General features: G+C 38.9%; 2 protein-coding genes across 8 annotated transcripts in view; both read left to right on the top strand.

The window, feature by feature from the left end:
• The window catches only part of TOPAZ1 (testis and ovary specific TOPAZ 1), a 67,866-nt gene extending 61,343 nt beyond the window's left edge, over positions 1–6,523 (top strand). Inside the window, exons 19-20 of the mRNA XM_067755859.1 lie at positions 2,638–2,821; positions 6,253–6,523. Coding sequence (XP_067611960.1) covers positions 2,638–2,821; positions 6,253–6,472 — 404 coding nt within the window. The 3' untranslated portion in view covers positions 6,473–6,523. The remainder of the gene's footprint in view (positions 1–2,637; positions 2,822–6,252) is intronic.
• A 1,857-nt stretch (positions 6,524–8,380) lies between these two features.
• Positions 8,381–27,831, top strand: part of TCAIM (T cell activation inhibitor, mitochondrial) — a 43,214-nt gene continuing 23,763 nt past the window's right edge. For 2 of the 7 annotated variants that reach the window (XM_067753866.1, XM_067753872.1), the window contains exons 1-4: positions 8,832–9,013; positions 14,572–14,644; positions 22,394–22,529; positions 25,277–25,430. In XM_067753866.1, coding sequence (XP_067609967.1) covers positions 8,923–9,013; positions 14,572–14,644; positions 22,394–22,529; positions 25,277–25,430 — 454 coding nt within the window. In that variant the 5' untranslated portion in view covers positions 8,832–8,922. The other 5 variants (XM_067753871.1, XM_067753867.1, XM_067753869.1 and 2 more) reach the window with 5 other exon arrangements.

Here is a 27,831-nt window from a genome sequence, read left to right as displayed (position 1 = left end):
ACACGCAGGCTTCAGTAGTTGTGGTACACAGACTCAGTAGTTGCGGCTCATGGGCTCTAAAGTGCAGGCTCAGTAGTTGTGGCACACGGGCTTAGTTGCTCCATGTCACGTGGGATCTTCCCGGACCAGGGCTCAAACTCGTGTCCCCTGCATTGACAGGTGGATTCTTAACCACTGGACCACGAAGGAAGTCCCTACAGTGCATTTATTTTTATTTTATTCACAGAGTTGTGCACCACAATCTAATTTTAGAACATCTTCAACACCTCTAGAAAAAGAAACCCTGAACACATTTATATTCACTCCCCATTCCATGTATGTTTCCCACCCGACCCAGTCCTAGGCAACAATTAATCTATCTCTATGGATTTGCCTGTTCTGGGCATTTCACATAAATGGAATCATTCAATTTGTAGTTTTTTGTGACTGGCTTCTTTTACTTAACATAATGTTCTCAAGGTTTCAGTGTTTTCAAGATCCATATCATTAGCCTATATCATTATTTCTTTCCTTTCTAATTACTGAATAATACTCCATTGTATGGAATTTGTCCATCCATCAATTAATGGACATTTGCTTTGTTTGCACTTTCTGACTATTATAAGTAACACTGCTCTGAACATTCACATGCAAGTTTTTGTGTGGATGTATGGTTTTCATTTCTCTTTGGAGCAGAATTGGTGGCTCGTATGGTATATCTATGTCTGGCATTTTGAGGAACTGCCAAACTGTTTTCCAAAGAAGCTATCTGTTTTACATTTATATTCCCACCAAGCCATGTATGGAATTTCTAGTTTCTTCACATCCTTGCTGAGTCTTTTATTTTAGCCTTCCTAGTGGATATAAAGTGATACTTCACTGAGGTTTTGATTTGCATCTTCCTAATGACTAATGATGTTGAGCATCTTTTCACGTGCTTATTAGCCATTTGTATATCTTTGTAGAGAAATGTCTATTCAATCCTCTGCCTATTTTTTTCTTTGTACTTTTTTAAATTGAGGCGTTTTTCTTGTTTTTCCTTGTTGAGTGTGTGAAGTATGTGTGTGGGTACATATAAATATATACTATTCATATATGTATACATGCACCCTACATACAAGTCCCATGTCAGATATATGAATTCAATTTTTTTTCTATTCCAGGAGTTATCTTTTACTTTCTTGATGGCTTTGCTTGTGTTCCCTAACTAACCAGAAGGAAATTGTCCAGGGACAGCAGAATTGCCTTCCTGACGCTCCTGATGTGCTTACCTAGTCCTAAAAATACGGCTTTTCTGTCAGAACTGAAAAGTCGGGAAGGGAAGATGTTATTAGTATATTTTTTCCTTACTTTCCCCCGCTAAAACCAAATAGTATTTTTCTTTTCATGTTTGATTTTAGGGTAAAAGATAATATTAGTAAATTTCTACTTAGTTTGTTGGCTTTTGTTTTCCTCTTCTGCTCAGAAGTAAAACAGGTGTGCATGTAAATTATACCTACCAATATTTAGGAATGTTAACGAGTCAATAGTTTGTTGGTCCTGGCAGTGATCTAGGAAGGCGGGACTTCCTAGTGGTTAAGATTCCAAAATCTGGAGTCAGAAGGCCAGGGCGCTTACCCAAAGCCCCCCCATCTATAATATGGGAGTTGTTGTACCTAATTGCAAAGGTAGTAAACTGTCAGGTTAAAATTAGATAAAACCTGTGTGTTTAGCTCAGGTACCTGGCGTATAGTAGGTCCTCAAAGATTAGTCATCATCATCCATATTAGAAAGATTTATTGAAGAAATTTAACTTAATAAAACATTTTAAACAAATTTTACACACAGATTTAAATTGGTTTCAGTAAAAGACAACAATATAATATTGCCTATATACAATTTGGATGTCCTGGACTGATGTATAGGAGATTTCCCTGTATGTCACCTGTAATAAGCACCTAAACAGTTTAAAAGTTGAATCTGTTCTTTGGAAAAGCAAAATTTTTAGAACATGAATTGGAGAACAACACACTGAGCACCTACATGATGGAAATGTATCTTACTCATTTTTATATCTAGTGTTTAGCACAATGCCCAACATTTGTAGGAACAGCAAATATTTATTGCACAAACTTTAGCAGCACTATAAATAAGTACACTCAAAAATACTATAAAACTGTGTGATAGAAAGTAAAATCTTCAAATTATAATTTCTATTTTCTTCATTTTGGATTCATAATTCAAGATATGTAGTTATATATATAATTATATATAATATTATATACATAATAACTGTATGTAGTTGCTATTAGACCCAGATCCCATTAAAACAAAGCCCAAGTAGCTATTCTGGTTTTTTAGTTATTCTGAAATTATGTTGTGTTGACTATGGCTTAAAATAAATGGACATTTGCTACAATGAGGCTCAAAAATTCTTTTTCAGGGTTTGTTTTTTTTGTAATTTCTCACTTCATGTTTAATGTTTCAAAACCATTTTACAAAGAATGATCTCAGTTGTACTAGGATAAGCTCACTACCATATAATTTATGCAATAAATCTGCTTTGAATGTGAAGAATTATTCTGAAACAAAAGTAATTATCACCTGTGGATATTTTGTAAGTCTAGGTTTTCACCTACCGGGGTTTTAGTAAAGTTTGATCTGTTACTTGACTTTCAGGTGCTCTTTCATTGGGTTGCTACCCACCATTGGAGGGAAATTTATACCGAAAACTTCTACTGATTCCTTCCTATTTGTCTGAGATTGAAATGCTTTTAGCTATTGAAATCTTCATGGTATCTAATGCTAGTAGTATTCAGAGTCCTGGAACTTCTACACAGATGCTGCAGATAGTTTTAAAAAGGTTGGTTGAAATAACTTCTGACTGCATCCTGAAAGCAGATCATGTCCCTACACTTGCCCTAGGATGTAAATGTTTTATTTGTTTGTATATATATAAAGTTATATATTTATATACTGCATATTTATATATTCATATACTTGTGCATGTGTGTATTGGCAAACTTTGGTAGCATTTATACTGAGAAAGGATTTGACGTATTTGAGGTTGAAATCCAAACAAGTTAGTACCTTTCAGTAAACATTTTAACAACTTCAAAGATCTTGTTTAGGTGTTCAAAGAGATGGGTCTTTTTTTTTTTTTTTTTTGTGGTACGCGGGCCTTTCACTGTTGCGGCCTCTCCTGTTGCGGAGCACAGACTCTGGACGCGCAGGCTCAGCGGCCATGGCTCACGGGCCCAGCCGCTCCACGGCATGTGGGATCCTCCCGGACTGGGGCACGAACCCGCGTCCCCTGCATCTGCAGGCGGACTCTCAACCACTGCGCCACCAGGGAAGCCCGAGATGGGTGTTTTTTAGGTGTGGACCTTTCTCGTGTACTGGTGGTTTTTAGTTAGGTACCTAAAAGTTATCTTTTTGGTCAACACAAAAGATCTAAGAACCAGGTCTAAAAGGGAAATATATGATAATTTATTAGGTTCAGTCAAGAATCCTGTTCAAAATAAAGCCATCAGCCTAGTTTCAATATTTTAAAATGTTGTTATAAATGCATAAATATTATAATGTAGCTGTTGGACCAGAGTGGCATCCCTTCAGATAATTTTGTTCAAAATCCCAGAATTTAGTTTTACACCACTCCAATTTCTTGTCAGCTTTATCTAGGAAACTTGTAATATAAGGATCTCATGGGACTCCTGTTTTGGCGTTTCTTAACAAGAATTTTGCTTCAGTTTACTGGTGTTAGAAACCAGATCCTCAGACTGAATATTCTGTTAGTTATCTATTACAGTGTATAAGTTATCCCAAAGCTTAGTGGTTTAAAATAGCAAGTATTTTCTTAGTTTCTGTGGGTCAGGAATTTTAGAGTAGCTTAGCCAGATGGTTGTGGCTAGGGGTCTCTCATGTCACTGGACTCAGGATGTGGTCAGGACCTGCAGTCACCTACTTGATGGCTTCACTGCGGCCGGAGGATCCGTTTCCCAGCTGGCTCACTCATGCCTGTTGGCAGGAAGCCTCAGCTCCTCACCACATGGGCCCCTCCATAGGTTCCTTAAGTGTCTTCATGACACAACAGCTAACTTCTCTCAGAGTGAGTGATCCAGGAGAGAGAACACAAGGAGGAAGCTGCAGTGCCTTTTGTGATCTTACATCAAGAACTGTGAAGGCTCTGAGATTCCACCCCATTTGCAGGCTGTAAGTCAGCCTGCCATAGTTTCACGGATCCTGGCATAAGACACAAGACCTCCTGGGTTGGAGACAGGACTTTATTACTCGTGGCACAGCAAGCAGCATGGTTATCTGCATATTTGTATCTCTTCCTCTTGCTCCCAGGTTCCACACTTGGGCCCAGATGGATACCTGCACATGCAGTGGGTTCCATTACATGAGAGGAATCCTGAACTTAGGAACCCTAATCTTTTACAATGGGTAATAAACATACCTGTCCCTTGCTCTTCAGATGGAAACGCTATCTCCACCTTGTAAGGCTGTAAGCAAACCTGTCTTTTGCTCCTGAAGGAGAAACTATCTTTGTCTTTCAAGGTTGTCCACTATATTAAACATCCTTGAAATCTGGAACAAGGGGTAATCAGTGTCTCTGCTCTCAGAACTTCCAGAAATGCAAGGGACCATGAAAATTGATATCTAACAATCTAGTGTCCAAAGTTGTGCATCATTTCTGCTCTATTTATTGGAGATAAACAAGTCATTCAATCCAGCCTACACTTAAGGGGAGGAGAATTTATTTTAGGTCCACCTTTTTTTTTTAAACCCACTAAAATTAGCTTTTTTGTTAATTTTAGTGGGTTTAAAAAATTAACAAAATTTGTTAATTTTCCTGAGGGCCTTCTGTTTACAACTATGCACTACAGTTGCGTGAGGCATTTGGGCTCTCCACTATCCTAATGAGGGTTTGGTTTTCTCATAACTTTCCATTCCCCAAATATGCAGTCTGTTTATTCATTATTGAATTTGTGGGGTATTTGTGATGCCAGCACATAACTAGTGACATGCCTGGATCTTCTATTTTGTCCTAACCAATATTGTTTTCTCCATTACTGTTATCATACCAAGCCCTGCTTTGTTACATTAACCTCTGAGAGAGTTTTTATTCATCTTAAGACTTTCAGAAACTGCATATAGTTGGTGTATGCCCAGTCTACCATATTTCAGGCACCAATCCTAAGCCAGAATGTACTAGAAGCGGCCTGACCAATCTTTGCTCTCTATGATCACTGATTCCTGTTCAAAGTGGAAGTCCTTACTCCCACCACTCTGTAGACCACACTGTTGTGCTAACACAGGTAGGCTCATACTCGGGCCTTGCTGCTGAGCCTTATAGGTGCCCAGAGCAAGATGCAGTGAACACAGAGAAAAAGTGATGCCTAGTAACAGCTACATCTCTATTTTATATACTTCTTACTCCCTATCTCATAGGAGAAATAGCCATAAGGTATGAGTTTTATGAAATTTTGTGACTGTTAGAAAAGTTACTTTAAAATTCCAGCACTTTAGTGAAGTACCTTAAATCAGGACTGAAAATAACTTAGTAGAAAGTTATTCAGATATGAATATACTATAAATATTATAGTATACTATAATATACTATATTATAGTATATATATACTATATAATATACTATAATATTATACTATAAAAATTTAGTATAAAGGCATACAGCTACAATTTCTGTTACCAGATGTGAGCTACAAATTAAGTATATGCTTATAATTTAAAATAGCCATATCAAGGTAAAACACATGAATGTTAGTAACTCCAAACTCGATTAAATTTACTATTCTTTTATGAATTATAATGAATAATTATACAGTTGTTAATTTGAAAATACAAAGAGAGAGGTTATTAGTTGTGTTCTAGATCAGTGTTTCCAAACTGCGGGTTGTGGCCCATTTGTGTAGTGAAATCAGTTTAGGGGGTTGCAACCATTTTATTTTAAAAAATGAAATAATAGAAAATAGGGTCATAAGGGTAAGTCTTGTTTTGTGAAACTTTTCAGTTTTTATGTATGCAGGTATATATTGGGTCACAATATAAAATGTCTTTATTACTGTGTGTCATGGTCAAACAAGTTTGAAAGCCACTGTTAGAGTAAAAAGGGGCTTCCCTGGTGGCGCAGTGGTTGAGAGTCCGCCTGCAGATGCAGGGGACGCGGGGACTGTCATAGCTTAGAACCAATAAATGTAAATTACTATCTTTTGAAGAAACTATATAGCTTCTTTTTAGAGTTTCTGACTTTGTGAGGTGTTCACTTTGTAGATGTGAAGAAAACAAATCTTGGAGCAAGGATGATTATCAAGCTGCAGTGGAAAGATTAATTATGGCTGCTCGTATATCAGATCCAAAGCTCTTCATTAAGCACATGACCGTCAATGTTAATAAGGAACAGGTTTATAGTTTGGAACATTGTTCTGCCCTGAAATGGTTGAAAGAGAATATGAAGTGGGCTGGAAAGGTTTGGCTTTTCAGTAACCATTAGTTATTAAAGGCTTTTTTTTTTTTTTAAGTTCAAGTAATCATTGATGAAAATAAAGACAGTTTTCACTATATTCAGCTTTTGCTCTTTATTGATTTATAGTACGTCAGTAGCTTTCAAACACTAAAAATTTTGAGGTATGCAATTTATAACAGTTTTACCCATACTGCAAATGATTTTTCAGATTACTTTTTGACATCTCTTTAATTTAGGTAAACCTAATATGGTGAATCCCAATTTATTCTGAAATCCAAACAATGACAAATCACAAACTGAGTATTGTGCAGCATTTAATAAGAGGGAGACATAAAGGGGAAAATATTCAAGCAGGTGTCTGGAGCTTTCAGAACAACCTTTAGGGTTATGAAGTAGATTTGGTGAGCACTCAGTCCAGTCTCTAAAGCCTATTGTACATTTGTAAAATAGAATAGTCAAATAATACTGGAAAATGACTCAAACACTAAAATTCCAGAGTACCTTCTGAGTTATACCAGAAATTTTAAATTATTCTCTAAAGTTTTCCTTTAGTGTATCTTAAAATACTATATGTATCTTGAAAATTTGTAATTTATGTACATTACATTAGGTATGACTAAAGAAATCAGTATTTTAAACTAATATACCAGAACCTATCCAAACAAGACTTGTACTTTTCAAGCCACCTTGGGAAGTTTAAGCTTCTTTTCTGAACCCATCTGCAGAATCTGTAGCAGTCATTCTCCAAGGTGGCCATCCTCAATCCTTAATTTGATACTTTAGATTTGATACTTTAAACCATAATTTAAATCATTTAGAGAAAATGTCTGAGTAAGGGGAGTAATAAAAGAGTAAGTGGTAACTAAGGAGACTGAAAGTATTTCTTAAAGGGGTTCCCAAAATGTGGTAATGGCAGCATCACTGGAATAAGTCTATAACCTCACAAGAATAAAAAAGTTAAAACCTAGCGCTTAGCAGAATGCCTTACTATGATAAAATGTGGAATGAATACTCTCATGAATGGGATATGGGAAGTAAGGCATAAGTAGACATCAAGAAAGAGGCCCCCCCCCCAAAAAATAATAAAAAATAAAAAAGAGGCCCAGTTCTCTAGTATGAACAAATTGGGTGACTAACTGCCATTACTGAAATTCAGCACCTAAGAAATAAATTGGGTTCGGAGATTACCACCATCAGTTTGAAGTGCCTTTGAGGACAAGTGAAGAACGGTAAGTGGGCAATTATAACATTATGCTGGTGGCAAGGATGTATTTGAAAGGATGAAGATGCGAAAGATGATAAATTAAGCTTTTAGGAAAAATGGGATTGGATGGAACGAACCACAAATTGACCAGATGGTTTCTAATGAATGATAAGTCAAGAACCCTTAGGGCTGGAACAAAGGGAGGTTGGTGGTTTTGTTTGTTTTGTTTTTTGGTATTCTGGGGGTATTTTTTGGTTTGGGGTTGTTTTTTTTTCCCCCACCTCGGTCAACGGTGCCAAAAGGTAGGGAAAGAGCGGTTATTTTATTTGTCTTATTCCATCTGTGGCAGTTTATGGGAATAACCAAAGTCATAGAAGCGAAATACAGCTAACAGTAGAAACCCCAAGCTGATAGTGGAGAATTCCTTAAGGGCCAAAGTCAAAAGGAAAATACAAACCGGAGAAAATAGTTTTAATTAGCTGTATTTATGTAAAGAAAGCCAAAGGCTATACTCAGTAAGACCTTTAAAACCTGGAGGTCTCAAGCGAGAGTCGTTCTAAGGCGTCAGCTCCGAACGCTCTACGGACTGATCCGCCAAGCCAGCCTCTTCCCCTCCCAGGCGCCGGGGGTTGGGGGACCCGGGCCGGGGAGGAAAGCTGGCTGGCGAGGAAAGCTGGCTGGCGCGGAAAGCGGGCCGGCGCATGCGCACGCTCGGTCGTCCTTCTTTCCTTGCCCTCCCCACCAACCCTCGGTCCAGGCCCGGCCACCTGCCGCCCAGTCATTTTCCGACCCCCTCCCGCCTAGTCCTTCCTATCCCTTAGCGCTCATTCGCGCCTTCTAAAGCTTTCAGCTGAGTGCGCAGAGCCCGCTCCGGGCCGGACCGTAAGAAGACGGAGGGACGGGAGCTTCCACGCTGCGAGAAGGCTGGCGTTCACCTAGTTGCTGACGTCAGGGTGGGGCTGAGAACCGCTAGGCTTTTAAGCCGCGTCCTGGGGCTGTGCGCAGGCGCCCCAGAGAGGAAGGCCTGGCACGCTTCAGCCAATGAGAGCGCGACCTGCGGCCCGACCCAGAGCCCGGACTCCTCTCGAGCAAGCCTCTGCGGCAGGCGCCGACGGACGGGTGGAGCAGTACGCGCCCAGCTGAGATTTCTCGGGTGGGGACTCAGCACCGCGGGTAGGAGCCTGTCAGAGCCTGTCGTCAGGTGGGGCGAGAGCGGGCGGGAGCTCCGGCCCGGCGGCGCGCGCTCGTTGGCCGGGCTGGCGCCCCGGTGCGCATGCGCTCCTGCCTGGCCCAGCGCACCCTTGCAGAGCCCTGCGAGAGGATCGACCGTCCTTCCTCCTGGTACCTGGTGGGAGGTGGAGCAGGTAGGAGGAAGCCCTCGCGGCGGACCCTTGCCAGAACTGTAAGGAGCAGGACGGGAGGGGCTCCCTTTGTGCTTTCAGGCTGCTCGGGGCAGAAGGGGGGGGTGGGGGTCGGGGTGGGCAGAGATCAGAGTCGCCTTAGCTCGACGTGCTAACTTTTGAACCCAGGCAGTGCCGGGATCGGAGTGCCCGCATAGTATCTGTTTTAACTTGTTTTGAAATGAGAAACCTGAGACGATTTAGGTTTTGTTTCCGACTATTACATTTCCCCGAAGTCTTTGACTTATCCTAGGATATGGTTATGATTCAAATCTCATAGCAAAAGATTTACAAAAGGAAGCTTAAAAACCCTTGATACTTTGCTTTGCTGCAATTTATTAATTTATCTAAAGGGCTTCCTGCTTTTTCCCTTCCCTAAGAAGTGTTAAACCGAAGAGCAGTGAAATATTGCCTGCTTTTATCTCTCCTTGATAGAACAAACTACTTTTTAAAACCTTACAAGATAGTTATTAAGGAAAGTCACAGTTTAAATGAGAGTAGCCTGAGGATATTAACTCTGTTCAAATAAGTTACTAGGACCTCTGTGTGGCAAACGTGGTTTCTATCGAATGTAATTTAAACTTCTTAGACTACCCATAATTTGGCTTTTCCACCAATTTAGATCTCTTTCTACCCAATTTGATATGAAACTGCCTAGAAGATTTAATGCCTCACTTTAAACAGCACAGGACTTACCTGGTGGCGCAGTGGTTAAGAATCCGCCAGCCAATTCAGGGGACATGGTTTCGAGCCCTGGTCCGGGAAGATCCCACATGCTGCGGAGCAACAGGCCGTGCGCCACAGTTACTGAGCTTTCCCTGACAGTGTCATGTTCACTTAAATTTGCCTTGAATTGGCCTAGATCAGCGCCATCCAACAGAAATACAATATGAGCCACAGATGTAATTTAAATTTTTCTGGTAGTAAATCACAAAAGACCAGGTCGTGTTTTGCTTTTAAAAAAGCAAAAAGAAACAAGTGAAATTAATAAATTATCATTTCAACATCTAATCAGGATAAAAAATTATTAATGGAATACTTTGCATTTTCTTCATACTAAATCTTTAAAATCCAATGGGTACTTTACACTTAAAACACGTCTCAGTTCACAGTAGCCACATGTGCTAGGGGCTCCCTTATTAGGCAGCACAAGTCTAGATTCGAATTCTCTTTACTGCAGTGTGAACCTTTTTAGGAAATAGGCAACTCACCAAAAAAGCAGGCAGAAAATACCTAACTCTTAACCTATAGTAGCCTAATTTTTTTTAAGTTCTTTCTAAATCTAGAAACCATGATTTAATGTTCAGACTTGTATTTGAGAACATTTTATTTTCATTGGGAGAATCTCTTGTCACTCTTCCAAGTATTAATGTCCTTTTTTTAGTCATTGCTCAGTACTAAGTTTAATTATACCCTATGATTACAGAGTGAACAATGAATTAATTATTTTTCTGGACAACTGAAGACCCGGACTTTTAAATACAGAAACATTTTTTTTTTTTTGGCTTTGATTATTTTTGACAGAATCACTTCTAAAACATGCTCTATAATTCTCTGCATAACATACTTTATGCTCCATGTTTGAAAGTCACTGAGGATACAATCCCTATTTTTGCAACTTTGCTGTGAGTGACTCTTTGGAGACTAATTCTGAAGTAACTCTTAAGATGAATTGCTAAATCAGCTTTTCCTAACAATTCTTTTTTTTTTTTTTTTTTTTTTTTTTTGTGGCCTGGCCACATGGCTTGTAGTATCTTAGTTCCCCAACCAGGGATGGAACCCACGCCCTCTGCAGTGGAAGCACCGAGTCCTAACCACTGGACTGCCAGGGAAATCCCTCCTAACAATTCTTATTTATAGATGTTTAGATATGTACATTTCTAAACAGTGTAACTTGGCTGCCTGCCTCTCAAATTCTTTGTGAATCAAATTGGAGACAGCCAGTCTTTTCTAAATCAACTTCCAAAAATTTTATTGTCTTTTTAGTGTGCTTTAACTTCTGTTTCAAATCAGTGATCATGACAGTTCCTTTTCAGTGTTTTATTTGTTTTGATGTCTTGCTTTGGAAAATGGGGAGTAGAGTATGACTTGGATCACCTACATTGCACATCAGATGGAGACCTTGTGATTTCATGAACTTCTAAAATGCTGCTGCAACAGACCATTAAAACAGGTTACATCATTGTTGCAATGGTAGGCCTAAGTTCTAGGCCTACTTAGTTCAGTACTTCTGACTTTTCAAGGCTTCTTATAAGATCATTTTATGCTGAAAAGGATGATGGTTAGAACTTGGCTGCATATTATTTTCATCTCTTGCCCATTCATATTCTTGGTTGATCATATGCCCCTCGAGTATTATTCCTTGTTCCTTACCCAAGTTTTAGCTCATTTATTAGCATCTTTGCAGTTAAGTGGCATAAATTTTCTTACTAATATTAAAAATGAAATGTCATTGTGTGTGAAGATGAGGGGCTGTTTTCTTCTTGAGCTAGATTGGAATCACAGTCCAGGGCCGTCACTGGGCAGATTTCCCAGGGCCAGGGGCCTGTCTTAAATACTGAATGAACAACACGTACCTGCTCTATTCCTTTTCATTGTTTAATTTTGTATGCTAGAAGCATTGATTTTTTTTTTTTAAGAGCATACTTCGCGTGCTCATTGTAAATAAACTAGGAAATAAAAAAAAGTAAAGGGCTTCCTATCCTACCACCTAAAGAGAGCCAGTGCTGGATTGGATATGTATATTCTTCTGGTCTCTTCTTTGCAAGCTTGGAGGCTTGTACCTGTTCTGTCTTACTAAGTCGAGATTGTTCAGTTACTTCATAATGACGTTTAGTGAGAATTCAGTCGGTCATGGGCAGCACTGAAACTTTAGTCAAAATGGTTCTTTCTTCCTCATTGTATCTCCATTTAATCTCAGAAATTTTCCAAATGGTAGGAGTATTTCTGGTATCCGTATTTGTCTCAAACAAAATAGCAAGGTGAAGGGTTAAATAAAAATCACGTTTTTAAACATTTAAATGAATACCTATAAACACATTCTGTATCCAAGAGGGTCTTGCCACACCAGTCCACCAGAAAATGAATGGAAGCACCCACTGTTGTTTGCAAATGCACTTTTTAAATAGGTAATTCTTGAATTGTCTTTTAAATACATCTTTCTATTATCCTGTTAATGGCAGTTTTCCTTCATTACCTTGGTTCAGGTATTTTAACTGCATTATGAAAAAATTTTTTAAACTTTTTAGTTCTTAAAATTTGACAGAATAGGACTTGAGCCACGTGGTGGTTTGTTTTGAGCAAATACACTCTTCCACAGGCTCAGAGCTTCATAAGCCGGGGGAAGAAAGGATTTTTTACGTGGTGATTATCATGTGAATAATATGGCATTTCAAGACAGGTTGCTCATAGAATTTTTAAAATCACTTGGTCAGTTGACATGGAGACTATAGTATAGTTGAAATTCTTGCTGAAGCTCTAAATTATTGGAAAAGTCCATGTGATTCAAATCATGTTCCCCCTTTTATCTGCTTAACCTTTTAAAAAAAATAAGTTTTATTTTTTAGAGCAGTTTTAGGTTCACAGCAAAACTGACCAAAGTACGAGTTCCCACATACCCCCTCCCCACACACAGCCTCCCACACCTGAGTTGTACATTTGTCACAATCGATGAACTTAAATCGACACTTCATTCTTGCCCAAAGTCCATAGTTTACATTAGGGTTCACTCTTGGTGTTGTACATTCCACGGGTTTGGACAAATGTATAATGCCATGTACCTACCATTGTAGTATTATTATACAGAGAGTTTCACTGTCCTAAAAATCCTCTGTGTTCCACCTATTCATCCTTCCCTCTCCCCCAACCCCTGGCAACCACTGATCTTTTTACTATCACCATAGTTTTGCCTTTTCCAGAATGTCATAGAGCTGGAATCATACAGTATATAATCTTTCCAGATTGGCTTCTTTTGCTGGGTAATATGCATTTAAATTTCCTCAATGCCTCTTCATGGCTTGATAGCTCATTTCTTTTTGGCAATGAATAATATTCAGTTGGCCGGATGTACTACAGTTTATCCACTCACCTACTGAAGGATATCTTGGTTGCTTCCAAGTTTTGGCAATTAAGAATAAAGCCACAATAAACATCCGTGTGCAGGTTTGTGTGTAGACAAGTTTTCAGTTCATTTGGGTAAATACTGAGGAGGGTAGTTGCTGGATCATATGGTAAGAGTATGTTTAGTTTTGTAAGAAAGCCCCAAACTGTCTTCCAAAGTGGCTGTATCATTTTGCATTCCCACTAGCAATGAACGAGAGTTCCTGGTGCTCCACATCCTCACCAGCATTTGGTGTTGTTGGTGTTCTGGATTTGGCCATTCTAATAGGTGTGTTGCAGTATCTCATAGTTTTAATTTGCATTTCCCTGATGACCTATGATGTAGAGCGTACTTTCATATGCTTATTCGCCATCTGTATATCTTCTTGCAGGAGGTGTCTGTTCAGGTGTTTGGCTCCCTTTTTTAATCAGGTTGTCCGTTTTCTTATTGTTGAGTTTTAAATGTTTTTTGTATATTTTGGATAGCAGTCCTTTGTCAGATATGTGTATCTTTTACAAATATTTTCTCCCAGTCTGTGGCTTGTCCTCTTGTTCTCTCTACATTGTCTTTTGCAGAGCAAAATTTTTAATTTTAATGAAATTCAGTATATCAATTCTTTGCCTTCATGGATCATGTGTCTGGTGTTGTATCTAAAAAGTCACTGACATACCTTAGGTCATCTAGGTTTTCTCCTAGGTACTCTTCTAGGAATTTTATAGTATTTTTGTTTTACATTTAGGTCTTTGATCCATTTTGAGTTAACTTTTATGAAGGGTGTAAGGTCTGTGACTAGATTAACATTTTTGCATGTAGATGTCCAGTTGTTCCTGTACCATTTGTTGAAAAGATTATTGTTGCTCCATAGTATTGCCTTTGCTCCTTGTCAAAGATAAGTTGGCTATATTTTTGTAGGTCTATTTCTGGGCTCTCTATTCTGTCCCATTGATCTATTTGTCTGTTCTTTCACCAGTACCACACTGTCTTGATTACTGTAACTTTACAGTAAGTCTTGAAGTCCAGTAGTGTCAGTCCTCCAACTTTATTCTTCTTTGGTATTGAGTTGGCTATTCTGAGTCTTTTGCCTCTACATATAAACTTTAGAGTGAGTTTGTTGATTTCCATAAAATAACTTACTGGGATTTTGATTGGGATTGCATTGACTCTGTAGATCAAGTTGGAAAGAATTGACATCTTGACAATATCAAGTCTTCCTATCCATGAACATGGAATATCTCTCCATTTATTTAATTCTTCTTTGATTTCTTTCATCAGAGTTTTACAGTTTTCCTCATATAGATCTTGTACATATTTTGTCAGATTTATAACTAAGTATTTCATTTTGGGGGGTGCTAATGTAAATGGTAATGTGTTTTTAATTTCAAATTCCACTTGTTCATTACTGGTATCTGCTTAACTTTTTAAGTGATTAATGGATGCCTGGAAGTTGACCTACATATATATTCAGAAATGTTTTGCCACCTGAGACCTGTGAGGAGGTAAGCTTTGCGGTTCCATCTGTTATTAGTATTTGTTGGGGTGGAGGGGTGTGGAATCTGTTAGGTGTTTAGCTAATTTCAATTTATTATAATTTATCAAATTCTAACTATTTTGTGGATAATATGGTGGAGGGCAGGAATAAAAAAAGAAACAGAAAATTCATGTGAACATCCAGGTCCCTTCTCCCAAGAGTCCATTCAGAGTAGAAGGTGAAAAGAATACCATCTTTCAAAATAGTTCAGTGTGAAAAGTTTAAGAGGAAAAAAAGATAAAGTTTGTCCTTAGCACAGTTCTTTTTTTTTTTTTTTTTTTTTAAACATCTTTATTGGAGCATAATTGCTTTACAATGGTATGTTAGTTTCAGCTTCACAACAAAATGAATCAGTTATATATATACATATGTTCCCATATCTCTTCCCGCTTGCGTCACCCTCCCTCCCACCCTCCCTATCCCACCCCTCCAGGCGGTCACACAGCACCGAGCTGATCTCCCTGTGCTATGCGGCTGCTTCCCACTAGCTATCTACCTTACGTTTGGTAGTGTATACATGTCCATGCCTCTTTATTGCTTTGTCACCGTTTACCCTTCCCCCTCCCCATAGCCTCAAGTCCATTCTCTAGTAAGTCTGTGTCTTTATTCCTGTTTCACCCCTAGGTTTTTCATGACATTTTTTTTTTTTTCTTAAATTCCATATATATGTGTTAGCATACGGTATTTGTCTCTCTCTTTCTGACTTACTTCACTCTGTATGACAGACTCTAGGTCTATCCACCTCATTACAAATAGCTCAATTTCGTCTCTTTTTATGGCTGAGTAATATTCCATTGTATATATGTGCCACATCTTCTTTATCCATTCATCCGATGATGGACACTTAGGTTGTTTCCATCTCTGGGCTATTGTAAATAGAGCTGCAATGAACATTTTGGTACATGACTCTTTTTGAATTATGGTTTTCTCAGGGTATATGCCCAGTAGTGGGATTGCTGGGTCATATGGTAGTTCTATTTGTAGCTTTTTAAGGAACCTCCATACTGTTCTCCACAGTGGCTGTATCAATTTACATTCCCACCAACAGTGTAAGAGGGTTCCCTTTTCTCCACACCCTCTCCAGCATTTATTGTTTCTAGATTTTTTGATGATGGCCATTCTGACTGGTGTGAGATGATATCTCATTGTAGTTTTGATTTGCATTTCTCTAATGATTAGTGATGTTGAGCATTCTTTCATGTGTTTGTTGGCACTCTGTATATCTTCTTTGGAGAAATGTCTATTTAGGTCTTCTGCCCATTTTTGGATTGGGTTGTTTGTTCTTTTGTTATTAAGCTGCATGAGCTGCTTATAAATTTTGGAGATTAATCCTTTGTCAGTTGCTTCATTTGCAAATATTTTCTCCCATTCTGAGGGTTGTCTTTTGGTCTTCTTTATGGTTTCCTTTGCTGCGCAAAAGCTTTTAAGTTTCATTAGGTCCCATTTGTTTACTTTTGTTTTTATTTCCATTTCTCTAGGAGGTGGGTCAAAAAGGATCTTGCTGTGATTTATGTCATAGAGTGTTCTGCCTATGTTTTCCTCTAAGAGTTTGATAGTTTCTGGCCTTACATTTAGGTCTTTAATCCATTTTGAACTTATTTTTGTGTATGGTGTTAGGGAGTGATCTAATCTCATACTTTTACATGTAGCTGTCCAGTTTTCCCAGCACCACTTATTGAATAGGCTGTCCTTTCTCCACTGTACATTTCTGCCTCCTTTGTCAAAGATAAGGTGACCATATGTGCGTGGGTTTATCTCTGGGCTTTCTATCCTGTTCCATTGATCTATATTTCTGTTTTTGTGCCAGTACCATACTGTCTTGATTACTGTAGCTTTGTAGTATAGTCTGAGGTCAGGAAGCCTGATTCCTCCAGCTCCATTTTTCGTTCTCAAAATTGCTTTGGCTATTCGGGGTCTTTTGTGTTTCCATACAAATTGTGAGATTTTTTGTTCTAGTTCTGTGAAAAATGCCAGTGGTAGTTTCATAGGGATTGCATTGAATCTGTAGATTGCTTTGGGTAGTAGAGTCATTTTCACAATGTTGATTCTTCCAATCCAAGAACATGGTATATCTCTCCACCTATTTGTATCATTTTTAATTTCTTTCATCAGTGTCTTATAATTTTCTGCATACAGGTCTTTTGTCTCCTTAGGTAGGTTTATTCCTAGGTATTTTATTCTTTTTGTTGCAATGGTAAATGGGAGTGTTTTCTTGATTTCACTTTCAGATTTTTCATCCTTAGTGTATAGGAATGCCAGAGATTTCTGTGCATTAATTTTGTATCCTGCCACTTTACCAAATTCATTGATTAGCTCTAGTAGTTTTCTGGTAGCATCTTTAGGGTTCTGTATGTATAGTATCATGTCATCTGCAAACAGTGACAGCTTTACTTCTTCTTTTCCGATTTGGATTCCTTTTATTTCCTTTTCTTCTCTGATTGCTGTGGCTAAAACTTCCAAAACTATGTTGAATAAGAGTGGTGAGAGTGGGCAACCTTGTCTTGTTCCTGATCTTAGTGGAAATGCTTTCAGTTTTTCACCATTGAGGACGATGTTGGCTGTGGGTTTGTCATATATGGCCTTTATTATGTTGAGGAAAGTTCCCTCTATGCCTACTTTCTGCAGGGTTTTTATCATAAATGGGTGTTGAATTTTGTCAAAAGCTTTCTCTGCATCTATTGAGATGATCATATGGTTTTTCTCCTTCAATTTGTTAATATGGTGTATCACGTTGATTGATTTGCGTATATTGAAGAATCCTTGCATTCCTGGAATAAACTCCACTTGATCATGGTGTATGATCCGTTTAATGTGCTGTTGGATTCTGTTTGCTAGTATTTTGTTGAGGATCTTTGCATCTATGTTCATCAGTGATATTGGCCTGTAGTTTTCTTTCTTTGTGACATCCTTGTCTGGTTTTGGTATCAGGGTGATGGTGGCCTCGTAGAATGAGTTGGGGAGTGTTCCTCCCTCTGCTATATTTTGGAAGAGTCTGAGAAGGATAGGTGATAGCTCTTCTCTAAATGTTTGATAGAATTCGCCTGTGAAGCCATCTGGTCCTGGGCTTTTGCTTGTTGGAAGATTTTTAATCACAGTTTCAATTTCAGTGCTTGTGATTGGTCTGTTCATATTTTCTATTTCTTCCTGATTCAGTCTTGGCAGGTTGTGCCTTTCTAAGAATTTGTCCATTTCTTCCAGGTTGTCCATTTTATTGGCATAGAGTTGCTTGTAGTAATCTCTCAGGATCTTTTGTATTTCTGCAGTGTCAGTCGTTACTTCTCCTTTTTCATTTCTAATTCTATTGATTTGAGTCTTCTCCCTTTTTTTCTTGATGAGTCTGGCTAATGGTTTATCAATTTTGTTTATCCTTTCAAAAAACCAGCTTTTAGTTTTATTGATCTTTGCTATCGTTCCCTTCATTTCTTTTTCATTTATTTCTGATCTGATTTTTATGATTTCTTTCCTCCTGCTAACTTTGGGGTTTTTTTGTTCTTCTTTCTCTAATTGCTTTAGGTGCAAGTTTAGGTTGTTTATTCGAGATGTTTCCTGTTTCTTAAGGTAAGATTGTATTGCTATAAACTTCCCTCTTAGAACTGCTTTTGCTGCATCCCATAGATTTTGAGTCGTCGTGTCTCCATTGTCATTTGTTTCTAGGTATTTTTTGATTTCCCCTTTGATTTCTTCAGTGATCACTTCGTTATTAAGTAGTGTATTGTTTAGCCTCCATGTGTTTGTATTTTTTACAGATCTTCTCCTGTGATTGATATCGAGTCTCATAGCGTTGTGGTCGGAAAAGATACTTGATACAATTTCAATTTTCTTAAATTTACCAAGGCTTGATTTGTGACCCAAGATATGATCTATCCTGGAGAATGTTCCATGAGCACTTGAGAAAAATGTGTATTCTGTTGTTTTTGGATGGAATGTCCTATAAATATCAATTAACTCCATCTCATTTAATGTATCATTTAAAGCTTGTGTTTCCTTATTTATTTTCATTTTGGATGATCTGTCCATTGGTGAAAGTGGGGTGTTAAAGTCCCCTACTATGAATGTGTTACTGTCGTTTTCCCCTTTTATGGTTGTCAGTATTTGCCTTATGTATTGAGGTGCACCTATGTTGGGTGCATAAATATTTACAATTGTTATATCTTCCTCTTGGATCGATCCCTTGATCATTATGTAGTGTCCTTCTTTGTCTCTTCTAATAGTCTTTGTTTTAAAGTCTATTTTGTCTGATATGAGAATTGCTACTCCAGCTTTCTTTTGGTTTCCATTTGCATGAAATACCTTTTTCCATCCCCTTACTTTCAGTCTGTATGTGTCTCTAGGTCTGAAGTGGGTCTCTTGTAGACAGCAAATATATGGGTCTTGTTTTTGTATCCATTCAGCCAATCTGTGTCTTTTGGTGGGAGCATTTAGTCCATTTACATTTAAGGTAATTATCGATATGTGTGTTCCCATTCCCATTTTCTTAATTGTTTTGGGTTTGTTATTGTAGGTCTTTTCCTTCTTTTGTGTTTCTTGCCTAGAGAAGTTCCTGTAGCAGTTGTTGTAGAGCTGGTTTGGTGGTGCTGAACTCTCTCAGCTTTTGCTTGTCTCTAAAGGTTTTAATTTCTCCATCAAATCTGAATGAGATCCTTGCTGGGTAGAGTAATCTTGGTTGCAGGTTTTTCTCCTTCAACACTTTCAATATGTCCTGCCACTCCCTTCTGGCTTGCAGAGTTTCTGCTGAAAGATCAGCTGTTAACCTTATGGGGATTCCCTTGTGTGTTATTTGTTGTTTTTCCCTTGCTGCTTTTAATATGTTTTCTTTGTATTTAATTTTTGACAGTTTGATTAATATGTGTCTTGGCGTATTTCTCCTTGGATTTGTCCTGTATGGGACTCTCTGTGCTTCCTGGACTTGATTAACTATTTCCTTTCCCATATTAGGGAAGTTTTCAACTATAATCTCTTCAAATATTTTCTCAGTCCCTTTCTTTTTCTCTTCTTCTTCTGGAACCCCTATAATTCGAATGTTGGTACGTTTAATGTTGTCCCAGAGGTCTCTGAGACTGTCCTCAGTTCTTTTCATTCTTTTTTCTTTATTCTGCTCTGCAGTAGTTATTTCCACTATTTTATCTTCCAGGTCACTTATCCGTTCTTCTGCCTCAGTTATTCTGCTATTGATCCCATCTAGAGTACTTTTAATTTCATTTATTGTGTTGTTCATCGTTGCTTGTTTCATCTTTAGTTCTTCTAGGTCCTTGTTAACTGATTCTTGCATTTTGTCCATTCTATTGTCCATTCTATCTCCAAGATTTCGGATCAACCTTACTATCATTATTCTGAATTCTTTTTCAGGTAGACTGCCTATTTCCTCTTCATTTGTTAGGTCTGATGGGTTTTTATCTTGCTCCTTCATCTGCGGTGTGTTTTTCTGTCTTTTCATTTTGCTTATCTTACTGTGTTTGGGGTCTCCTTTTTTGCAGGCTGAAGGTTCGTAGTTCCTGTTGTTTTTTGTGTCTGTCCCCAGTGGCTAAGGTTGGTTCAGTGGGTTGTGTCGGCTTCCTGGTGGAGGGTACTAGTGCCTGTGTTCTGGTGGATGAGGATAGATCTTGTCTTTCTGGTGTGCAGGTCCACGTCTGGTGGTGTGTTTTCGGGTGTCTGTAGACTTATTATGATTTTGGGCCGCCTCTCTGCTAATGGGTGGGGTTGTGTTCCTGTCTTGCTAGTTGTTTGGCATAGGATGTCCAGCACTGTAGCTTGCTGGTCGTTGAGTGAAGCTGGGTGCTGGCGTTGAGATGGAGATCTCTCGGAAATTTTTGCTGTTTGATATTATGTGCAGCTGGGAGGTCTCTTGTGGATCAGTGTCCTGAAGTTGGCTCTCCCACCTCAGAGGCACAGCACTGACTCCTGGCTGCAGCCCCAAGAGCCTTTCATCCACAGGGCTCCTTAATTTGGGATGATTGGTTGTCTATTCAGGTATTCCACAGATGCAGGGTATATCAAGTTGATTGTGGAGCTTTAATCCGCTGCTTCTGAGGCTGCTGGGAGAGATTTCCCTTTCTCTTCTTTGTTCTCACAGCTCCCAGGGGCTCAGCTTTGGATTTAGCCCCGCCTGTGCGTGTAGGTCGCCGGAGGGCGTCTGTTCTTTGCTCAGACAGGACGGGGTTAAAAGAGCCGCTGATTCGGAGGCTCTGGCTCACTCAGGCCCGGGGGTAGGGAGGGGCACGGAGTGTGGGGCGGGCCTGCTGCGGCAGAGGCCGGCAAGACGTTGCAGCCTGAGGCGCGCCTGTGCGTTCTCCCGGGGGAGTTGTCCCTGGATCCCGGGACCCCGGCAGTGGCGGGCTGCACAGGCTCCGCGGAAGGGCGCGTGGCCAGTGACCTGTGTTCGCACACAGGCCTCCCGGTGGCGGCAGCAGCGGCCCTAGCCTCTCTGGGCGGCCCTAGCCACGTCCGTCTCTGGGCTCCGCACCCCTAGCCGCGGCCCGCGCCCGTCCCTGGAGCTCTCTCAAGCAGCGTTCTTAATCCCCTCTCCTCGTGCACCAGGAAACAAAGAGGGACGTAAAAGTCTCTTGCCTCTTCGGCAGTTCCAGACTTCTCCCCGGACTCTCTCCCGGCCAGCCGCGGTGCACCAACGCCCCGCAGGCTGTGTTCACGCCGCCAACCTCAGTCCTCTCCCGGCGCTCCGACAAAAGCCGGAGCCTCAGCTCCCAGTCCCGCCCGCCCCGGCGCTTAGCACAGTTCTTATTACCATGTTGCCCTCAAGTCTATTGCCATCATATAGAAAACCACGTTACATTTAAATTGTATAGTAAGGTCATTTGACTATCATATTTGCTATTTATGTAGTAAAGAGTAGATAGTCTAAACCCTATCTACTTCAAGAAAGGATTTAAGGAGTTCAGTAAAATTTAATTGGCACAGTAATAGGCACATATAGGGTAATCAAAATGGAGACCAGATACCCTCTAGAGAAAGATCATTTGTTAAAAAAATAGAACTGATGAGACAGTTATTCAAACATCAAATTTCATTCTGGCTTCTTGGTAGCCCAGTCAAAAGAGATAAATAAAGTGTTTATTTGGCTCAAAGTATATAACCAAAATAAAATTGGATCTGTTCCATAAAAATGACATGTGAAGTTTTAGATTTCTAAAACATATTTGGCAATAATTAGTACTTTTAATTAACTATTATGTACATGAATGTCTTAGTAAATAGTCATTGTTAAAAGGAATGTCTTGGGACTTCCCTGGTGGCGGAGTGGTTAAGAATCCGCCTGCCAATGCAGGGGACACGGGTTCAATCCCTGGTCCGGGAAGATCCCACATGCCACGGAGCAACTAAGCCCACATGCCGCAACTACTGAGCCCATGCGCCGCAACTACTGAAGCCCACTTGTGCTCTAGGGCCTGCGCGCCGCAACTACTGAGCCTGTGTACTCTGGAGCCTGTGCACCACAACGAAAGATCCCGCGTGCCACAACTAAGACCCAGTGCAGCCCCAAAAAAGTAAATTTTAAAAAAAGAAAAAGAAATCATGTGGGACTCACTGCTTTCAAAACTTTTGTAGATTTCAAAAACCCACAAAATTTTACACTTTGGTTTCTGTCTTATTTCTACGGTATTTTCCATACACAATAATCTTAATGCTACTGTCACTTTATACACGGGGGATTTGTGTCCATGTCAGTGCTCTGGTGAATAATAAATCCATATCTTTTAAAAAGGTTATGTCCAGGAAAGATATTTCCATACTGGTTTCTCTACTCAAGAGCTTTATCAGGAGCTGAAGCAGTCAATGCCTTGAGGCCATTCTATTTTGCTGTACATCCAGATTTCTTTGGACAGCACCCCAGGGAAAGGGTAAACAATTATTTTTTTACTTTTTAACATTTAGTCTATGTTTTTGTTTAGTTTATTTACCTTTGCTACAGTATGATACAGAGAGTTCTATAAATTGGGGTTGTTTTGTCACGGTGGAATAATCAGTGCTTTGAACTATAGATACTGAAAATTGAAACTAAAACTATTGTTTTTTCTAAATGAAAGCTGTCATGTTTTATGCAGGCAATAAAGATATCATGTAAACTCCTTAGAGTATTAGTAATCATATTTTCTGTACCAGGTTTGAAAGTAAAATTGAGGGTTTGAAGGAAAATTTAAGGGCTCTGATACCCTAATCAGTCCTTTTTTTTAAGGTTGATGCAAGGAGGGTTTTTCAGTGCCCAAATAGTTTTTCCTTATGTTGCATGCTGCTGGTCCACTTCCCTATATCATCAGTTAATGTCTTCTCAAGGAATACAAACTCATGATGAACTTAGTTAGGAAGGTCACTATTTTTTAATGTTAGATAATATATTACAAAGCCAGATGCTTTGGAATAATTTCATTGGTTCCTTTTATCTTCCTTAACATTGACACCTGGTTTAACATGAAAAGGAATTTAAAACTCTTGAAAATTAGAACATTATTGTGTTGCTTCTCCCCCTTTTTTGGGGGTGGGGGGGCATGCCTTGCGGCTTGCACGATCTTAGTTCCCCAACTAAGCGAGGAGTCCTAACCACTGGACCGCCAGGGAATTTCCTGTATTGCTTTTTTCTACTTGCCATGGAAAATAAATCAGTTTTGCTTCTTTGCTTTAGGAAAATATTCTGTTTATGATAGTTGATATATATATATATATATATATATATATAGGCTATTCGAAGTCATATCCTTTTTAAGTAATTAGTAAATTGAATCAACAGAAAAATACTACCTTGGAGATGTAATAATTTAATACAAATTATTGGGGATGTCATAAATTAACACAATTTAATTTGATGTTTAATAATGTAAAGTTTTTAAATCCAACGTGTGAGGAAAAATTAAGCTTAGTACTAGGTGACTGGTTTCCCTCCTCTACAAGTGTACCTTTTTTTTTTTTACTAAAACTTCTGTGTGCTATAAAAGGTGAACTCAGCAGGCTTGGGTTGCTTTGTTGCAAAGAAATGCCAGGCTTCAGTGCTGGCCCTTCACTGCCTCCTGGGAGATGAGCTCTGAGCCCCTGGGATATCCTGGCCTGATAAGAATGTTTTTGTGTGCCGGGGCCTTGGGCCACACCAGATAGTTTATGCTAACAATGTATTTTACGGTGAATGCCTGTTTTCTCATGTCTGAGGCCCTCTGGGGAGGCTGGAGACTGAATAGCTATGGTCAGTCATGTGGGCATGTAGTGCCCCAGTAAAAGCCCTGGCCCCCAAGGCTTGGATGAGCTTCCTTGGTTGGCAGCACTTCTCATGTGTTGTCACATATCCTTGCTGGGGGCTTAAGCACTGTCTGTACAACTCCCCTGGGAGAGAACAACTGGAACCTTGCGCTTGGTCCCTACGGGACTCCACCTTACATGCCTTTTCCCTTTGCTGATGTTAATCTGTATCCTTTTGCTGTTATAAACTGTAACTGTGAGTATAACAGCTTTTCTGAGTTCTGTAAATCCTTCTAGTGAATCATCAAACCCCCAACACAATATAGCTGAGAGCGGTATATTGTACTAAATTCAACAAACAAAAACAAACAAACTGTTCCTAATTTCAGATCACACTGTGTTTCTGAGAAGAGACCTATAGGGATAAGAAGCACAGTTATTATTTATGCCATTTCTTGGAACTGTTCCTTCACTAAAAGACATTTCTTTTTTCACTTAACAGTACATCCTAGAGATCACTCTGTGTACATTCCTAAATACCGTCTGTGTCATATTCTTTCCCTTTTTTTTCCTTTTGGTTGTGTAGCACTCCATTGAATGAAGATACCATAATTCAACCAATCTCTGAAAGGGCATTTTAAGAGCCCATTATATAGAGAGAAATTAGCTCTTTGCTATGAAATAACTTGCAAATTGGGGAATTCCCTGGTGGTCCAGTGGTTAGGACTTGGTGCTTTCACTGCGGTGGGCCTGGGTTCAATCCCTGGTCGGGGAAGTAAGATCCCGCAAGCTGCACAGGGCGGCCAAAAAAGAAAAAGAAAAGAAAGAACTTGCACATATTTTCTTCTACTCGGTTTTTGTCTGTAGACTGCTTAGTGTGTGTGTGGGTGGGGGGGGGGTTGGTTTTTTATGTGTTCTTTTCTTAAGTTTTTTTTTTAATGGAAGTATAGTTGATTTACAATGTGTTAATTTCTGCTGTACAGCACAGTGATTGTTATACATATATATGTATTTATATTCTTTTCCATTATGGTTCATCACAGGATATTGAATATAGTTCCCTGTGCTATATTAAGTTTTTAAATTTTTTTATGTAATTGGATTTATCAATCATTCATTACCTGGGATATTCAGCCATAGTTAGGCTTTTTCCACATCTAAGTTATAAAGAAACTCAGCCATGTTTTCTTCTAGTACTTACGTGGCCACATTTTTTTTTTTTTACACATCTCATCCCTATGGAGTTCCATGTTGTAAGGGGTGGATCCAATTTTATCCTGTACTGAGGAGCTATGAAATCCCACCATTTTAAAATACTAAATTCTTTAATATACTCAATAATGTGTTTAAAAGGTCGGGATATAATTTCTGACGTTTCCTTGTTCTATTTTGTGTATAAATGCCTCTTAATATTGTTTTCCAGGAAGTCAATGAAAATTCTCTTAAGAGATTAAGTGCCTACTTAGAAAACCTCCAGAAACCAGGCTTCAAGTCTTTGAAACCAACCCAGCTTATGTTTTATGTAAGAGAAACAGACCAGAACTCCTCTGATGGCCAGGAACACTTCAGCACTTCCGGTACGTTTCTTATTTCTCGTGTGTCCCTTGCAGGCTTGGTGTGATGTGTCAAATCTGTCTAACGTTGCTAGAAGACCTTCGGGTTGAAGCCTTGTCATAGCCTTGTCATAGAAAATAATATCATTTCCTGGAGTTAGATTCTGTTCCTGGTTGCATGTGTTTGATGAGCCATTTTTTATGTTTAAACTTTTCTGACTAGAAAACTGAAGTGTTCCTATTTGTCCCCTTCCTATTTCAGTGCTGTTTTAAGTATTAAATGTCTATATAACAATTTATATCTTTAAAAAATATAGCTTACATTCTCTAATTTAGTCCCCAAAGTACCCTGTGAGGAAGGTAGTATTTGCCCAATTGTAACTTAGTAATGTCCCAGGACCATGGAGACAGAATAGGGGTCTTGAGCCCTTTTACTCCAGCCTCATGCTGTTTCTAAAATCTGATCAGTCTTCCTGTACAGCCTTCTGTTTTATCCTTTGTCACTGCTTTAGCCATGATCCAGTGATCCTTTAAACTAAGGATGAATGTGGGTCTGTCCATGCTTTCCATGATCCTTGAGGAAATAACTTTATTTTTAGAATGAACTTTAAAACAGTTTAAAGATTTACTAAGAGCTTTCTGTGAACAAATGCTAAAACAAATAGCTGTCGTCAGCTCTGGCTGAGTAAAGAGAAAAATCCTCCACTTTCAGTTAATGGTTAACTTTGAACCATTTATTAAATGAAAATAGATTATAAAAAAATAAATTAAAAATGGGAGAAAACATACAGCATAAGTGACAAAAAGATAATGTTAGTATATAAGTAGTTCTTAGGAGTCAAAAAGAAAACAGAGCAGCCTGGTTGCAAAAATGGGCAAACACGATGTCTCGGCAGTTCAGTAAATAATACACATATATAGCCAATAAGATACAAAAACGTTTAGCCTCAGTAATCAAATGCAAACTAAATTAATTAGGTAATATTTTCCAATAAAGGATATATCCAATCTGGTACAGGCATTCCACATTATATAGCAGCCCTTACCTTGGATTAAACAATTAATGGAATTGATAAATTAAGAGAGAAACTGAGATTTATTCCTTGACTTACCTCTTCTGAGGATAAACTATTTTTTCCTAACCTCAGTTGCAGGAATTTGCATTTTCCTTTCCTCTTTCACTGACTAGAACAATTTTCCTACCAGTATTTCTCACTTTACCGTCAATGATTCAACGAAAAGATCTTTCTTAGTTTGCATGTTCTACATTTTGTAAATCTATGTGGTTGGCATAGTAGGTATCTCTGTGAATGATTTATATTGCAATGACTTTCATCCGTGGCAAAGACAAGAAAACACATTTCGGCCTTCTGTGGAATGGTGAAAAATTAAAAAGAACTTTTATAGTCATCAGTTTTGGCAGTGTTAAATAAATTGTGCTACATTAATTATGTGGATTAGTATAGAGCTACTAAAAAGAAAGAGAATGATGTATACATACAGATAATGGAAGAGTCACCAAGGTTAAATAACAAAAGCAAGTTCAAAGTAATAGATCCAGAATGGTGCAGTTTATATGTTAAAAAGGAACAAATCACACTGTGGGTGTGTGTTCATGCAGACACAAAAGCGTATATGTCATATATAACATACACACAAAGCACATAGAAAAGGTCTAGAGCAGTGCTGTCCAAGAGAACTTTCTGCGGTGATGTAACTGTTCTGTATGAGTGCTGTCTGGTACAGCTGGCACTAGCCCCATGTGGCTACTGACCACTTGAAGTGGGGCTAGTATGACCAGGAACTGAATTTTAAATTGTATTTAATTTCAATTTAACTTTACCAATAAATAGCCACATATGGCTGGTAGCTACCGTATGAGGCAGTGCAGGTCTCAATGCTTGTATACCTAAATGTTAATGGGGTTACATCTAGTGCAAGTGTGAGGTTGTGTGCCTGTCAACAGGAGACTTTTACTTTGTATATATAATTTTACAAGAAGGATGTACTTATATAACCCTTGTATAATTTTCAAAACTAATTTTAAAAATTTTTCCAAAAAAAGAGTCAGCATGTTATAATGGGGAAAACGCTCGGCTTGCTGGCAGCTCAGATTTCAGCCCTCACTTCACGCTTCTTAACCTCCTTGAACCTCCGCTTCTTCACATTTCAAAAGAGAGATAATAATGGCACTGGTGAGAGTGTTCATTGAAAAGTTATGTAAATTCTACTAGCGCCATGTTTAATACCCAGTAAAGGTGCAGGGGAACCAGTAGATTTCCTACTGTTGACGTAAGTTAGATTACTACCCTGAGCCCAGGGACTACTTGCATTAAAGTCAGATTGTGAAGTGCTAACTTTTAAAAAATTAGGGAACTTTGAGTCACTTCTGAAAATATTGTGTCCCTAGCTAGTTGGATGGGGG

This window comes from Pseudorca crassidens, chromosome 10 (assembly GCF_039906515.1).
Source record: "Pseudorca crassidens isolate mPseCra1 chromosome 10, mPseCra1.hap1, whole genome shotgun sequence".
NCBI lineage: Eukaryota > Metazoa > Chordata > Mammalia > Artiodactyla > Delphinidae > Pseudorca > Pseudorca crassidens.
Note: the sequence above shows the minus strand (reverse complement) of the source record. Positions and strands in the feature narration are given on the sequence as shown.